This window comes from Seriola dumerili, unplaced genomic scaffold (genome assembly GCF_002260705.1).
Source record: "Seriola dumerili isolate Sdu_G_001 unplaced genomic scaffold, Sdu_1.0 BDQW01000381.1, whole genome shotgun sequence".
Classification (NCBI taxonomy): Eukaryota; Metazoa; Chordata; class Actinopteri; order Carangiformes; family Carangidae; genus Seriola; species Seriola dumerili.
In genome coordinates, this window is record NW_019174636.1 from 512,406 (window position 1) to 528,995 (window position 16,590).

General features: G+C 42.7%; 1 protein-coding gene across 1 annotated transcript in view; it reads right to left on the bottom strand.

Moving 5' to 3' along the window:
• Window positions 1–708: 708 nt before the first annotated feature.
• LOC111233246 (voltage-dependent calcium channel gamma-7 subunit-like) overlaps window positions 709–16,590 on the bottom strand; it is a 37,541-nt gene continuing 21,659 nt past the window's right edge. Inside the window, exons 4-6 of the mRNA XM_022761018.1 lie at window positions 15,444–15,584; window positions 5,996–6,141; window positions 709–1,236 (exon numbers count right to left, since the gene is read on the bottom strand). Of these exons, the coding sequence (XP_022616739.1) occupies window positions 709–1,236; window positions 5,996–6,141; window positions 15,444–15,584 (815 nt within the window). The remainder of the gene's footprint in view (window positions 1,237–5,995; window positions 6,142–15,443; window positions 15,585–16,590) is intronic.

Consider the following 16,590-nt stretch of genomic DNA (forward strand, 5'->3'; position numbering starts at 1 on the left):
TTATATATATATCGGGTTCACTCTCGTGGTTTCAACATTTATTTAGAAAGTAATCAAGATGGAATGAAGTAACTTTCCCAACCATGTCCATGGATGTACAAAAACAGGATGATCATAATGTTCGTTTTTTTTAATCTAGTGCTTTTCAAACAAAAGCATGTATCCTCAGTCCTTGTTTGATGACAGGGTAATACATTTATAATCAGATATATTGATGGTTTTTAAAGTTTTTTTGTGTTCTTTTTGTGAATGGACTGAAATGATTCAGCTTCCTGTTTCCTGTGCTGCTTCACACTGTTGCCTGTGTATCACGGCCCTGATGATGAATGTACCCGTCACAAACCCTACGAACGTCTTGTTGCTACTAATGATCGTTTCCCTCGCTCCTCCCCTCCCATGTTCCCTCCCAGCGTGTTAAAAGTTTCGTTGAGTGTCTGTCTTTGTCTCGGGCTCGGCATCAGCGGGTGAGTCATCCCTCCGCCCACCTGCCTCTCCTCTCCTCCCCTCCTCCCCTCTTTTCCTCTCTCCTCTTTTTCTTGATCTCCGTAAACCTCCCTCCTGCTGCATCTCCCTCCTCCCACACACTTTGAAGGTACAAGATTTGTGTTTGTGTGTGTGTTTTCTTGTGATGTGTAAGAGCTGTGACAGAGCCGATCTAATCCCCCCCCCCGACTTGTGCCCCCCCTACCCTTCCCCCGCGTATGTAGCCTAGCATGGCGAGGCGCTCATTCGCATGTGCGTGTGATAGCGAGGAGGAGGAACGGCAGAAGGTGGCGCCGCCATGGGCAGGGACTGGGGAGGGGGCCCACTCGGGTGGGGGTGGGGCTGAGGATGACCGTGGGCGTGGGCGTGGGAGACCCTGGGTAGGGTGGAGGTAGCGGCCGGGTGGAGTGGGTGTGGATAAGAAGAGGAGGTGGAGGAGGACGAGGCCGGCTGGAGCTGGTAGCTGGCCGCTGACGAAGGCCCGGAAGAGGAGGGCGTCTGCTGGGAGCTGCTGCCCCCCTTGGGAGGCTGCTGTTGGGGCGGAGTCTGGTTGAGCTGGATGGAGATGTCGGAGGAGACGTCGGAGGCGCTGCGGCCGCGCTGCGGTGGAGGCCAGGAGTCCGGATGGAGGAACTGGCCGCTGTAGTCGCTGCAGTCGGACATGCGGGGGCGGTAGAGGGCGGGGTGAGGCCTGTACAGCTCCTCCTCCGCGTAGCGCTTCATAAAGAGGTAGACGGACATCACTCCTGCACCCTGGGAGGAGAGAGACAGACACGCACAAATATTTCACCTGGTACAATGTTCACATCACAGGTGAGTGTGGCCACAAGTAGAACAGACCACACCTGACTCCACCCAGCCACAGAGGCGGGTGCAGCTCTGTTCCAGCATCGCTAACACCCAGAGGTGCTGCATCGCTGCAGCAAGGTGAGAAGTTCATCGAACAGTCTGTAACCTCTGCTGCTAGGAGTCTCTCAATCAAAACAGTAACAAAAGAAAAGTGTTTAGTGATGTTGTGAAGCAGCGTGGGATCATGGGAGTGAGCTCTTCAGTTCGGATTCCTTCGGTGTCAGACATTCAGGAGGTTTTCACCGGCAGTCGAATTATTCGCAGAGGTTTCCACTCCATAACAAACAGGGGATTAAAAATAGATAGATAGAAACACTGAAAAAGGCAGTTTTACTTTATAAATCAGCAACGCTCTCCGGCGGACACAGGATGTCTTGGGCGCTTACTCAGATTTTTTCTCTGATAACTTAAAAGCCAGACGTCCGATGATTCAAATCCTTCATCTGGCGTAGTGTTTAAACGTGTTTCTTAAAAATGTGGCTTAAAACTGGATAAAAGTCAATTCTGACACAACGTGATAATAGAGGATATGACGTCACTGGCTGGCGACCAAAAGAAACAGCTCGTTATCATGATTAAAATCACAGATTTCTGCAGCTTGGGAATTGATGGAAACATTTGGGATGATGTAAGAATACAACTCAAGCAAATATATAACATGTGCCTGGTCTTAAGTTGCTCTCTAACAATAAGAAATAAAGCATTTACATGAAAGACAAAGAAAAGCAACTCATGATTTTTTATAATCTGTGTATGTTGGTGCAGATCTGAATCCATAAGGATTTAAACATATTAATAAGTACATAAATATTTCTATACAAGAGGACTGAGGAGCAGAGGAGGAGGTCTGCACTCCCCTGTGTGCTCTCTAGCTTTTATGACTGTGTTTATGAATTGAACGGGTATTTGGCTTCATTCCTCTGCTGCTTTATGACTCACTCTTGTAGGTACTTTACATTTAACAGACTTGCTTTTATTGTTATGCTCTGATTTTATGTGTTTTATGTGAATTACTATATTGACAGTGCATTGAGAAGCAGCATGGGTGGATAATGAAGACATATCTCACAAGTCATCTTTGTAACATTCAAATAAATAGGTATCAATAACATTTTTAGTTGCAGACAATTTCTAAAAGAGAGTGTGATGTCAGAGCTGAGAATGTCAGCTGGAGAACAGAATGTTTCCGCCTCTTTCCAGGCATGAAAACATCGACACCAGTATTACAACGGGAATCCAAATGAGCTGCAGAGTTTTTCTGCAAATTCCCTGATGTAAAAAGCTTTTATGAAACACCAGAATCAGCATCATCCTTCTCTCTGTAGAACTGCAACACGCTGCCATCAGGAGGGAGGGGGGGGGGGGTTCAATAAATTCATGATAATTTTGCAGAGAGTCGACAAAAAGGCTCGGCGCTCCTCAGCGGAATGAACCATTATCAAAAATGTATTCATGTTTTTCACCCGCGCATCCGCTGAGCATTCACAGCTCATTCACTATTCATCCACAACATCATCGCTACAACAGCCCTGAAACTTGAGAATGCAGATGAACGTGTGTGTGTGTGTGTGTGTGTGTGTGTTTGTGAGGGAGAAACAGTATGTTTTCAAATGTGTGTTTTGCAGCTCTAGTGCAGAGTCGAAGAAGAGAAGAAGAAGAAATAGAAGAAGAAGGGAAGAGAGTGAAGAGATAAAGCCAGGCATGAGAAGACGGGAGAAAAGAAAGGAGGCAGGTGAGATGAAAGGATGAGAAAACAGGAGGATGGAAAGAGAACAGAGGATTAGAGGAGGAGATAAATAAAAAAGAAGAAAATCTAGAATCAGATTTGATTATTATTAATGCCGGGTACAGAATGGTTCTTCCGCTTTCTTCATCAACTACACCTCACCCCACTGAAATGAACAAAATCCAAACCTGACTTGTCAGAAATGAGCTTCGGATGTGGTGTAGAGGTCGAGAGCTCATTCCTGCGCTGTACCTGGCTTTGTACAAAGGTGAAGCGCTTCTGTGACACCTTGACCGAGATCACGGGAGTTATCTTCTCATTAGACTCTGAACTTTGCCCATTGGTGAATTTCACAGATGTCAGCAGATCCTCAACTAATTAATTAGATTAGGTGGTTAGATGGCCGACAACGTGAACAGTTGTATTCCTCCTGAAAAGATCACATATAGCCTTTCTGAAAACCTGCCAGCTTTATCTAGAATATATAGGCACATCACTGACCCCATGACGAGCCATTTCTGGTTAACCAAAGGGAGATACCATTGTTTACCATTGTCTGTATACGTCCGTCCATCCCATTCTCATGAAGGCGATATCTCAGTAACACCTTGAGGGAATTTCTTCAAATTTGGCACAAACATTCATTTGGACTCAGGGATGAAGTGGATAGAATTTGGTGGTAAAAGGTCAAAGGTGAAGGTCATTGTGATGTCACAAAACATGTCTTTGGCCATAACTTATGAATTCATTAGCTAATTATGATACGGTTTAACTCAAATATCTATAAGGATAAAATGAAGTGAGGACGTGTGTCAACTTCACGGTGACATCATAACGTTCTGCAAAAAACACCTCTGGGCGTTATTCAATGCTGTAACTCAGGAAGGGGAGATTGTGACCGTATTTCCCACAACTTGGCACCAAGAGGAGGGTGAGTCTAGTTTTTTTTTTGTTTGTTGAGTAAGAAAATGAAGAGGGGAAAATAAGGAAAGTGGGAGACGAGAAAAGAAAAATACAGAAGGGAGAACAGAGGTTTAGAAAAGGAGATGCGGAAGAACAAGATGAAAAAAATATGGAGGAAGATGAGGTAATTTTATTGGAAAGTGAGAGGAGGGAAGAAAGGGAATGAGGGGAAAAAGGGAGAACATAGAAGATAAGAGAAGAAGAAAATAAAACAACGGGACAAATGATTAGAAAAAGACAAAGGAATAAAAGAAAAAAAATAAGCAAGCAATGAAATGAGGAAATACATAAAAGGATAAATGAGTAATAAAGAGTAATAATGAGAGAAGATAATGAAGAGGAGATGGAGGAGGAAAACAAGAAAAGAGGGAGACTAGAAGGCGATTTGAAAAGATAAAGAAAAGGGAAAGGAGAACAGGGGATTGAGGAAGGGAACATGAGAGAAAAGGAGAATGGGATCAGACAAGGAGACAAGATATAAGGAGGACAGATGATGAGAGGAGAACAGAGGAGATGAGGGAAAAAGATCAGAGAAGAGGAGGAGGAGGGAAAACAGGATTAGAAAATGGAAGACAACAGAGGAAGTAGAGAGAGAACTGTAGGTTTGAGTGAGGCAGAGGAGAAGAGAGAGGAGGAAGATGAAGTGGGAGAGGAGGGAGAGACAAAAGAGGAGATAAGATGAAAGGACAGGAGGCGAGAGGAGAGGGGAGGAGAGCGGAGGAGATAAGAGAAGGAGAGAGGAGACGGGACAACAGAGGATTAAAGAGCCGCAGATAAACGAAGAAGAAGAAGAAGAGATGAGATAAAAGTAGAGGACAGAGAGAGAGAGGAGAGACATGAGGAGACGAGGAGCAAAGTGATGAAGAGAAAGATAGAAGAGGAGGAGTAGGAGAGTCCTCCCTCCACCCCTCCCACTCCCAGCGAGGAATATTCTGATGCATATGAAGCTGTGCTGCGACAGAGCTGCTGCCCTCAAGTATTCAAGCTATTAACATTTATGAATATTGATGCAGGCAGGATGACGGGCTCCTACGCAGGCACTTTTTTAAACGCGTGTGTGTGCGTGTGTGTGTGTGTTTAGCTGAATAAGTCTGTATTTAAGCAAGCTACAAGCAGTTTGTGTGTATCTGTGTTTGTGCACATGGTGGAGTGTGTTTTTTTAAATGGCGGTTGGTCGACATCCAAGGCAGATTCCAAACAAACTATGTGTGTGTGTGTGTGTGTGTGTGTGTGTGTGTGTGTGTGTGTCTGTGCACATTAAGTCTTTTATCAATTGCGTAGCATCAGTAAATGTTAAGCATCAAGACACATTAGTGTCACTGTGAACTGCTCGGTGTGTATTGTTGTGTTTACTTGGGTGCATCTGCAGTGTGTGTGAGTGTGTGTGTGTGTGTGTGTGTGTGTGTGTGTGTGTATTTTGTGCAATGTGATCAATTGTATGTGTTGTACGCATTCTTGTGCTATCTCTGTGCATTTCTAGATAGTGCTTATGCACACGCAGTATACCCACATGTTCATGCACGATTACATATGTACGTTTGTGTGTGTGTGTGTGTGTATTTTGTGCAATGTGATCACTTGTATGTGTTGTACGCATTCTTGTGCTATCTGTGTGCATTTCTAGATAGTGCTTATGCACACGCAGTATACTCGCATGTTCATGCACGATTACATATGTACGTTTGTGTGTGTGTGTGTGGGTGTGTGTGTGTGTGTGTGTGTCTGTGTGTGTGTGTGTGTGTGTCTGTGTGTGTGTGTGTGTGTGTCTGTGTGTGTGTGTGTGTGTGTCTGTGTGTGTGTGTGTGTGTGTCTGTGTGTGTGTGTGTGTGTGTCTGTGTGTGTGTGTGTGTGTGTCTGTGTGTGTGTGTGTGTGTGTCTGTGTGTGTGTGTGTGTGTGTCTGTGTGTGTGTGTGTGTGTGTCTGTGTGTGCGTGTGTGTGCGCGTGTGCGTGTGTGTGTGTGTGGTGTGGATCACCTCTTTGAGCAGGAAGGAGGAGGCGGCGAAGGCGAAGGACCAGCCGTAGTGGTAGTGGAAGAACTGCTCCGGCTCTCTGGGTCGGTTCATCACCTCATCATTAATACTTGAGATATACAAGACCAGACCCACCACCAGACTGAGACCTGTGGGCGCGCGCACACACACACACACACACACACACACACACACACACACACACACACACACACACACACAGAAATCTTTTATTACAGGTACAGGTTCCACCTTAGGAGGTCTTGTCTTGGCGCTGACCAGGGAGGGAGAATTCTGAGCATCAAATATTCTCCTCATATGGATACAGAAACAAGTAATCAGTAGGCCTATTCACTTTATTAGCCTCATCCTATTCACCTGTGTGTACGCCATATAAAGTGTGTGATCCGCCTGAGATACCCTACATGAAAGATAACATCAGTGGTTCTAAGAGTGTTTGAGTTACCACTGATTATATAGTATGGAATTAGTCTTTCAGTTCTAAGCTAAGATGGTGACTATTTTCTGTTACTTTCAGTCCTTCCCACCTCACTTTAAGCTTCCTCCTTTACACAGTGTATTGATTTTTTGTTCCACTAAAGAAGAAGACTGTACAGTTGCAGCAGATGACAACAACCCTTCAGTGCCAACTGGACAACGCTGCTCTGCTCGTCTGTATGGTTGAACCCTGTCTGATCACACTGAGTGAACTGTGCAGTTCTCCTGCAGAGCACAACGTGGGTTTTCTAATGTACAAAGTTGTGCACGAGGGTTGAAAGTGCTTGGACCATACTGAGCACCTACAGTATGAGCACAGGAGAAGATAATGTTCTGAGAAGTTCGTTTGGATGTTTTAATGCCTTTCTGCCATGAAACCTGGCCACTATTGGATCACTCTTTCAGGCTTCAACTAAGTGTTGTGGGGCAGATGCAAATACACCCTTCAAGAGGCAGGAGCGAAATGTGAGGGGTGGATCTGGATGGGCTAACACATGAACAGGCTCATCCATAGGCAGGATGCGTGTCACAGCCCGCTAAAGATCACTGAAGACGACAGTGGCCTCAACCAACTGAGGAGTGAGAGAATGAGAACTACAAACAACTGGACAACCAAAGAGGAGCATTACCCTGTAATATAATCCTATCTGAATGGGCCTTTAGTCTCTTTGTATTTGCATGTATGTGTGTGTGTGTCTGTGTAGCTGGAATAGCTAATGATAACGTGTCCTGGTTGTACTGTAAATAGGCTGAGAAATTCCCAACAACAGGCTGCGCTGTGGTAAAGAGATAAACAAGGACACACACACACACACACAGAAACATCAGTGCACAAGACACACATAAATGCAGATACACACTAAACCATACAAGTCCTCACTGACTTGCGCACATACACACACACACACACACACACACACACACACAGTGAATCCTCATTAGGAGTGTGTCAGTGCCTCCTCCCCTGTCGACAGACTAACCACTGCAGCTGACCTCCAAAATCCTCCAGCACTGAAACTCTGACACACTAAACACAGCAAAGATGCTTCCCTTTGAAAACCTCCTGAAAGCACCATTGATATTAAAAACATACAACACTGTGCAGACAGGAACAACATAAATAAACACCGGCCGAGTTTTACAAAAATGTGTTAAGCTGGATTTAAGCCTCTGTGTCAGGGTGTCGCAGAGGCTCGGCGGCTCTGCAAAGCTGATGTGCCCCTCCTTAAAAATGTAGCTACATGTCTGGGTCACTGAGATACAACATGAAAACCACAAGGGCTGTGATTAGTCAGCCTGTACTGCTGCTGGTTCCTCTTTGACTAGACTATATCTGTTTTTTTAGGAACACTATAGCTGTGTCCCAATTCAGGGGCCACATCCTTCAGGGGACGCAGTCTATGAAGGTGTGGCCCTTTGTAGCCGCCATAAACCACGAAGGCTGAACCATATTGAGACGATCTGGCCTACGGAGGATTTTCCGCTTTGCGTCACCAGCTGTGCCTGCCCTTACCGTCATGTCGCAAAGTATGGCTCTTGTCGCCTAGCAACCATGACGTTTTAAAGCCCTTAGTTTTAACACTTGTACTGTTAGATGCTGAAGTGAGCTGCAACTCAATACTTTAGAGTTTGGGTTGGGTCAGGGTTAAAAGTGTAATCCTCGGGCTTGCGGCGTTGTTTGTTGCCATATTATTTTCATTACCAGCACGCAATGAATCTTGGGATAGGTTGGGCCATGAAGGATCCACATTTTGGAGCCTTGGCTGCCCAGGAGAAGAAGGACGCATTTGAAGGAAACTTCGAAATGGGACAGCCTGGTCACGCCACTGTGAAGCAATCAGTCTTCAAATGCAGCCTCTGAAGGATGCGCCCCCTGAATTGGGACACAGATTATGAATCATATTTTGTGATCTGGCAAAGCCCCTTTCCTGAATTGAATTACTATGATTCCATGGCAATTGTCTCCTTTCTCGATAGCTAGTGGTGCGGTGGTGACAGCAGTGGTTGCTACGAGCAGTTAACGTTTTTCGTAACAATCAGATAAATCAGATTTTAAGAACTATACAGCCAACTATACAGAGGTTTGGAACCATCAATGGGTCAAATGTAGCCCCAAACAATAAATTCATTGCTACACTGGTTGTATATACAATAGGAGCTACGGCATCTTCGGAAAAGTAACATAAAGAAGACTATATGTGTAAATATGTGCGCGAGATATGCAGTTCAGTTTAAAGGATAAGGAAGAGGGACGCCAACTATGCAACAAGTCATCAGGGTTGGATTACTGGACGACTACCAACCTCTACAGCACCATGCCAAATAAAATGATACATTCCTTAAAGTGGGTTATAAATTATCACCTAATTTGAGGGGCCCTTCCTCAAAGAGGGGTACAAATATAGTGTCAAACCCTTTAGTGGTGCATATTCCCATGTAAATTCGTCTTTAAAATGACCACAAATGAACTGACATCCAGCAAACTTGGGGCCAGGTGGTATTTCAGCACAGCAGGCTTTGGATATCTAGGAAAAATAAAGTTGGGATAATGCTTTGTACACTGTATGCGATGGGCACATGTGCACTGTAGTAAGTAATTGAGGTTTAATGGGGTCCCCACAAGAATTCTGTTCCTGGGCCCCATTGTAGTGTTGATTTGGCCATATGTTTACACTGTATGCTGGATTCAGAACCTACTCAAGAGAGGTGTACACGTAAACTAAGCTTTATACTCGACATCCTAATCCAGGCATACAGAAACGCCTGCAGACGCGATCTACAGAAAGAATGTAGGAAGACAAGTGATTGGTGTTTTACCAAACAGAGAAGCTTCATCTGAAAACAGATTAGTAGAGCACCATCTGGTCCTGATTGGAAATACCTGTTCAGCAGTGAGACTGTTTGGTGTGACAGCTGTGCAAAATGGGACTAATCAAAGCAGGAGACACGTAGTCCTTCAGGAAGCAGACGGCAGCAGATTTGTTGGATTGAAACGATGGAGGAAACATTTTCCTGTGTTCTTTGTTTTCCTTTAATTTTTGACATATGACTGCAGTTTACATTGTTTTATTATTTCTACATGTAAGCTTAAACAAATGTTTTAAATGTAAAATGTGTATCTTGTGTGGTCTGCCTGTCTATTTAATGACTTGAATAAATTTGTTCACCTTTAAGTTAAAGGCAAAATTACAGAGCAGGAAATGGCTGGACAACACGAAAAGTGATTGAAACTTCCGGTACCTAGTCGTGCTTCTGGGCTCTTTTTGTTTTTAATGTTATTAGTTCTGTTCTTTATTTGAGATATGGGAGAGGAGACATTGTTGTTCAACAGTGGAAGCACAGAAAGCCAAGAAATGGGGAAATGAGAAGTGAAATATAGGAGGAAAACAAAAAACCAGAAAGGTGTAATTCCCCTATTTTGCCATGAGATGGCAGTGTTGTGGCTGAATGCTCATCTCAGCAGCAGCAGCCTCCTGGCCATACTGTGTGGGGACCACGTGTGTATGAACGTGCACACACACACACACACACACACACACACACACACACAGACACACATTCACAGAGGGAGAGGGGGAAAAACACCAGAGAGGGAGAAAAAGAGAGAGAACGAAAGGAGAGAAATCACTGGAGGAAGGACAGACAGGAGGAAACAGCTGGTCCACAGCCACCATGTTAGAACCTCGGGGCGCTCTGCGACTGATGGGCAGTTTTCATGACAAAAATATACACAAAGGCTGACTGAGACAGGCAGTGCAGTTTCTGCTGCAAAATCATGTGTCATGATTTTAAAGCAGCATTCATTTCTGTGTTTGTCTCCGACTCCCCTGCTGTGTGAGCAATAATTGCAGCGTTGCCTTTGGAAAACAAACTCTTTAACAAAACAACTAGAAAAGAAAAAAAAACAAACACAAAAAACACAACTATTGGAATAAACATCCAGCTTAAATGTTGTCATTTAGTTATCTCAGAGGTGAAATGCTGTCCATCGATTTCTGGGCTCAGTGAACTGTCAAACAGAAATCTCTGACAGAAAACAGGTTTTTATTCTCCTCTCAGAAGCTGCTGAACAATTACTGGTAGTTGAAATTACTTCTTGTGTTTTCTTTAAAAAAAAAGAAAAAAAAGAATAATGCGCTCACATCTTTGTAATATACTTTTGCCAAAGTCTGGTACAATCTATACCATTTTTCATACTAGTAACATTTTTGTCAATTTTCAATAAGCCATCGAAATATAAATTCTTCTTCTGTCAAAACAACAATTCCCTATATAATGTAATTTTTCATTACATGTGGAATGTCCAAAAACCACACGACTGTATGAAATTCACTATCACGTGTTAAATATTTTTTCAAGAATAATATTTAGTGTAAAATCTTCAAATTTGAAATGCCTGAAATTCACGTCCTTACATGTGATTTTTTCATAATAATATATATTTTTTAGATATAATAAAATAAATAATACAATGACGATAATACTAATATAATATATAAACGTAAAACATTCCAATATACAACAAAATTAAATATAAAAAATAAAAATATATAACAAAATAAATGAAATATAAAGAAGAGAATAATATGGAGTTCAAATTCTAATTCTCTAGTGTGTGTTTGCATGGCTAGTTTTTTTGTATATACGTTGTGTGTGTGTGTATGTGCGTGCATGCGTTCATCTCCACCTTGGCCCTGTGACATTCCTATGACATCATGTTTGTCATGACCGTCCAAGCGTCCAGTCAGCAGTCCACCATGCTAAGCTAGCATCTGTGAGGTAAAGCTCCCTCATGCAAAAAAAAAAAAAAAAAAGGAGGATGATGTCATCCTGTCTGCTCGGAGACAGAGAGGGAGACTAACAAGGTTCAAAAAAATCCCAACAACTACTTCATCAGCTGAACGCTCGACCCTGTACTCGAGGTAACCGTCCGGAAACCTCACCCAGCTGTCTCGCAGCAATATGAGGAGGTGACGCCACCCTGTTGGCTGCAGTTATTCTGCTTCCCAACAGGACTCTGATAGAAATGAGACACAGGATTTCACAGCTTCGGTTCAGCAACACTACAGGGGGAGAGTTTGTTTATTCATTCACCATGACTGAAACAAGAAGATGGATAATGACTTTGTTCTGAGAGAGATGTTTTTTTTTTTTTTTTTTTTTTTTTTTTTTTTTGTAAGCCAGGTTTGACTTCAGGCCTAAAGTAAGCAGATCAGTGGAGTCATGTGTTGCAACAATTCTGAAAGTGGTAGCGCAAATGGTACTCAACCTAAAATCTATCAAACACCCCCCCCATCCCTGTAGTTCTTGAGTGGTGGCTATGAAAAGTTTGTAGTTCGCTCTGTCACTGAACATCAACTAACCTTGAATTCATCAGTCAGTTACAATTGTGACATCCTAGTACAGCCACAGTAGAAGCATCATCAATACATGATACTTATGCACATGTATAGTCACTGCTGCAGCAACCTTCTCGTACACAGCTGGAATAAAGCAAAATACAGTACTCCTGTCAGAATGTACTGTGCTTTTACATTGTTGTAATGTTGCACCTTAAAAGGGCTATTTTTTGTACGTTTTCTCTGCTGCTGAAACTGGTTTCTTGCCGGGACCTTGTAGTGGTGATTGTCGCTTCACAAGAGCTTCGGCGATCGTTATGTTTACAAGACAAGAGGTTATAATACGTCCTCTGAGGATCGCAACTTCTTCAGGGCAGCCTGGATGCTATATCAGAAAGTGATGAGACAGGACGAGCTAGCTGGTTAGCATGCTAACTTCAGTACAAGAAACAAAGTAAAAGAAATAGAAGCTAAAGACAAATGTTTGATGCTGAACTCGCAATGTTTCTTCTAGACTGGTGAGTAAACAGCTGTTAATGCTAACATTAGCTATGTAGCAATAGCAAAACTTACAAATAGCTCATTGAGGGCTTTTTTTTGGCTAGTGTGTACTCCTTCATACTCTCACAAATGTGTTTACAATGTTCAGTTTGACAGGTATTGTATGTTAACCTATAAGAGATATTGTTGTTTGTCTGTAGCAACAGTTTCAGACTGCATCTTCTGGCTGTGATGGGTTTTCCTGCAGATATCTTTTTTCTCAACTACACTGGGACCTAACTGACCATCAAACAGTCTTAATGTTTGTGTGGACAAAATTATTTGGATGGATGTGCAGTTGAAGAATACTCTCTCTCTCTCTTTGTTTAATAGACTCCCATGTGGGTCTATAAAAGAATAAATGCGATCAAACATTTCATCCAGTAACTTTCCACTCAGCACTTGAGGCTCTCAGCTACGTGGCTGGAATAGAATTTGACTGCACTGAAGGTTCGTGTCCATTCCATTTACTGCAGTGAAATTATGGGAGATTTTTTCAGCCCAGACCAAAAAGGTGTCAACCTGAAGAGAACCAGCCTCCTCATTAAAGACTTTCTGATTGAAATGTCAAACTACAATAAAGTCTGCACTGTTTGGTTTAAGTTGAAACTTTTTTTAACCTGCAGTGAAATATATCACGAGTGCCCTGCGGCTTCCTCGGCAGAGAGCAATTATTCGGAATTAAATCCCATTCACTGTTCAGCCACCAGCAAGAACAAGGTAAAGTCTGACAAGCTGTCAGCTGGGAAAAGGAGAGAAGAGGTGCAGAGTCTCCCTTCCATTGAGCTGTCTCCTTATCATTAACCTTGAAGAATGTTGACTTTTATCAACTTCTCTTCTGCTCTGCTGCTTTTTAACACCTTATTTAAGCCGACGGGCGACTGAGGAGTTTGATCCTTATACTATACCTCCCTCTTACTGCCTGCTTCTGTAGTCCTGATGAATCAGGGGTCTGTCGCTTTCACAAGGTCCTTGCAGCAATGACTGTTTAAGCAACAAAGAGTTTCATCACTCTGACAGACAGGACTCGATCCTGCAAGTTTTCTTTTCTCTTTGTGTCCTACTGATCACATTTCTGTACATGACTGATTTACACTATACAAGACACTTAGGAAGAAATATAACTGCTGCCTGACAAAGTGTGACTCCCTAACCTGTACTGAAGTGATGAAGAGGATGTTGGACTGGGTGGTTGCACTGACCACAGACCACAGTTTTTGACACGCTGTTAGGTTTAGATTCCTGAAAGAGTTTGCGGTTGGGGAAAAGTACATACTGAATAAGTCAAAGGGTCTCATCTCATCCAATTCTTCGCAAGTGCCGGGTAACAATTATCTGCACAAAATTTAAAAAATACCTTAATACTGCAAACTTATTACCAAATTTGTTTTCCACCACAAATGGTCCTTTTGTCCTTTATGTCCATGCAAAAAAAAAAAAAAAAAAAAAGGGAACTGAGAATGAGACATGTATCTGCAGTCTGCTGAACCTTTCCCGTGTTATTGGTTATATTAATGGTTTTCAAAGTTGGGTTCAGGGACCCCCAGTGGTCCTTGAGGGGTTTCCTGGGGGTCCCCAGCAAAAAGGGGAATACTTTAATTACACTATAATTCCATCAATAAGTAACACAATGACAGAAGGTATGACTATTTTGGTCATGGGGTTTAAACACACATATAAAAGCACAAATCTTATCAGACGGGGTCAGTGGTCTAATTTGTGTCAGTGTAGGGTCCTTGATGTGAAAAAGTTTGAGAACCACCGGGTTATATAATAAGAAAGACCACAGTCTTTCATAAACCTTACCAAATGCTTTGACTTGCACAAACATAACCATAAAAAATGTTAATCATGCTTTGGTTTGCAGGCCTTGATGAAACCTGTCGACAGTGACTGAAAGCTAATCTGGAAAAATGCATTTACTGATGCAAATGGTTTGACTGTTTGAATTAGACTTTTAGCTTTTGATCTACTGTATCTAGATGTGTTTTGACTTCCAAATCATTGTCAATGCATTACTGGGATTTCTAATGCTTATGTTGTCATCTACAGATATGGACTGGACACAGTTTTTCACACGTGGCACTGATGGAATTACATTTAACTTCATTGCTGTGAGATAACTTTAGCTTTTTAAGTCTGCAAGGTGTTTTCATCATTATAGTATATATTGTGGTCATATAACGTGTGGCTGTGATGGCTTTTGATTATCAAGGACGACACACAAAAGAGCTCAGGCGCTCCAAACTGCTGGTGTTGCTGCGGGACGTGAAAAACAAAAAACAGTTGCAAAAAAGAGTTTCAGGACAATCAGGTGAAACTGTAACTGCAGAAACTGTAACCTCAGCGATTCTCAAATCTCTGATGTGACGCCTTCCTAAAGCCTTTTTATCTAGAGAAGTTGGAACGAGTTTTAAGTCCTCGCCATCATTACGCCAAACTGCGAAGCTTGCAATTTAAAGTGAGGCGAGTCTGACCTGAGAGCAGCCTGGGAGAGTTCACGGTCAGGTTTAATCACTTGATCATAAACCTTTGCGTGACGTCCAGCCAAAATGCAAGAAAAAATATTCCTCAGAGGAGCTGCATCTGTCCTATTAGCTGGCTGGAGCTCACTTGATTTTACGTTTTGCATAAATTTACAGCTTGTATCACATTTAGTTTTGCTCTAAAATATTTTTACTCTCCGCAGACCTTCCTTCCACAGATTTTCCGACAGCAGCGTGCTGAGGTTCGTCTCCCAGGCTGCTTTGCGATGACTACATGACACAGGAGAATAATTGGAAAATATGGAAACAAACCGTGACAGGAAAAGCCTGCAGTCTGCGGTTGTTCTACAAGAGTATAAAATTAGTGTTGTGCTAGTTTTTGATTTGTTTGCAAACCTCGTTTCCATGCACAACAACAGGGCCTGTGTGAACTGAGTGCTGTTACACCTCGGGAACAACTGTAACTGCGCAGGGGATTTTGTCTTATTTACGTCTTTCAACTCTAAACTGAGCACATAAAAACCCCCCCTCACACTCACTGTCTTTGTAGTGTTTGTAGTGTGCATGCTCTTGCGTCTGCAACGTCACCTGACAGTATGAAGAATATTCCAGAAACGAAGGCGAGGATGGTGCGCTGCGGCCGGATGTGTCCGATGTTGCTGATGACGAAGGCGGTGAAGACGAAGAGCAGAGAGATCATGGGGAAGGGAGTGGCGGTTCGGACCATTTCTGGAGGACAGGGGTGGGGTAGGGGGGACAAAGACATGATTAAAAACACAATCATGCAGAGATTAGCATTAGAATAATATTGATGAATACATGAATGAAAAAGAAGATAGATACGTTGTAGACCAGTGTCAAAATCATTCTGGCAGGTGTTTTAACAATTTCCACCTTGAAGGAGTTGTCTCTGGTACTGTAAAACTTGAAACCTTGAGAAACTTTCCAGTGAATCAACTAATCAACTCAAAGGTCCCATATTTTACACTTTCTTGTGTTTTATTTGAAGTGTCGATCCATAAGAAGATTTATTTGTGGTTTTAAGACCCAAAAACCATCTCAAACTCACTGACCTGTCGTGAACCAATCAGAAGGCTCACTTCATCCACACTGCTACGTTTTCCTTTTAAAACACTGTACGAATTTGTAGCATTAAAATGCGAAATTTAACTGCGCAACAGCTGCTAGCAAAAACAACAAGGTCAGTAACGCTTGTATTTTGTTATCCATGTTGCTTTCACCATGTAGTTGAGGCTGGTAAGACCCAATCAGGAAGTGGACATGGGTGTCTACATCATCGTTTCCAAAGGTCTCAGTTTCTGTTGGTCCAGAGTACAACATAACAGCAGTTAGTTTTCAAACTAGAAGATGCAGCAGCGTTTCCAAAACTCTCCCTTCTCTGGAGTAGTGTGGACACCAGGCGTGAAATTAGCAAAAGTGATCTGTTTTAAAACTAAAACGTAGTAGTGTGGATGCTGCCTAAAACTGCAAGGTTACATTTATTTTAATTTCCAGAAACAAGAAAATTGGAGATACTGAAACATCCTCAGTGTTTCATCTTTTGAAGAACAAGTAAATGTGGAAAATTATACTACAGCAAATCCACAATGGATGTGCAAATACACCCAGGTATCGTGTGAACTTCCACTGCATACTTATACCCAGAGGTCTACTGGAGCTCACTCAGGGTTATGTTGAGCACGGCGGTGTGTGATTTACTCAGTAATCTCTCCCA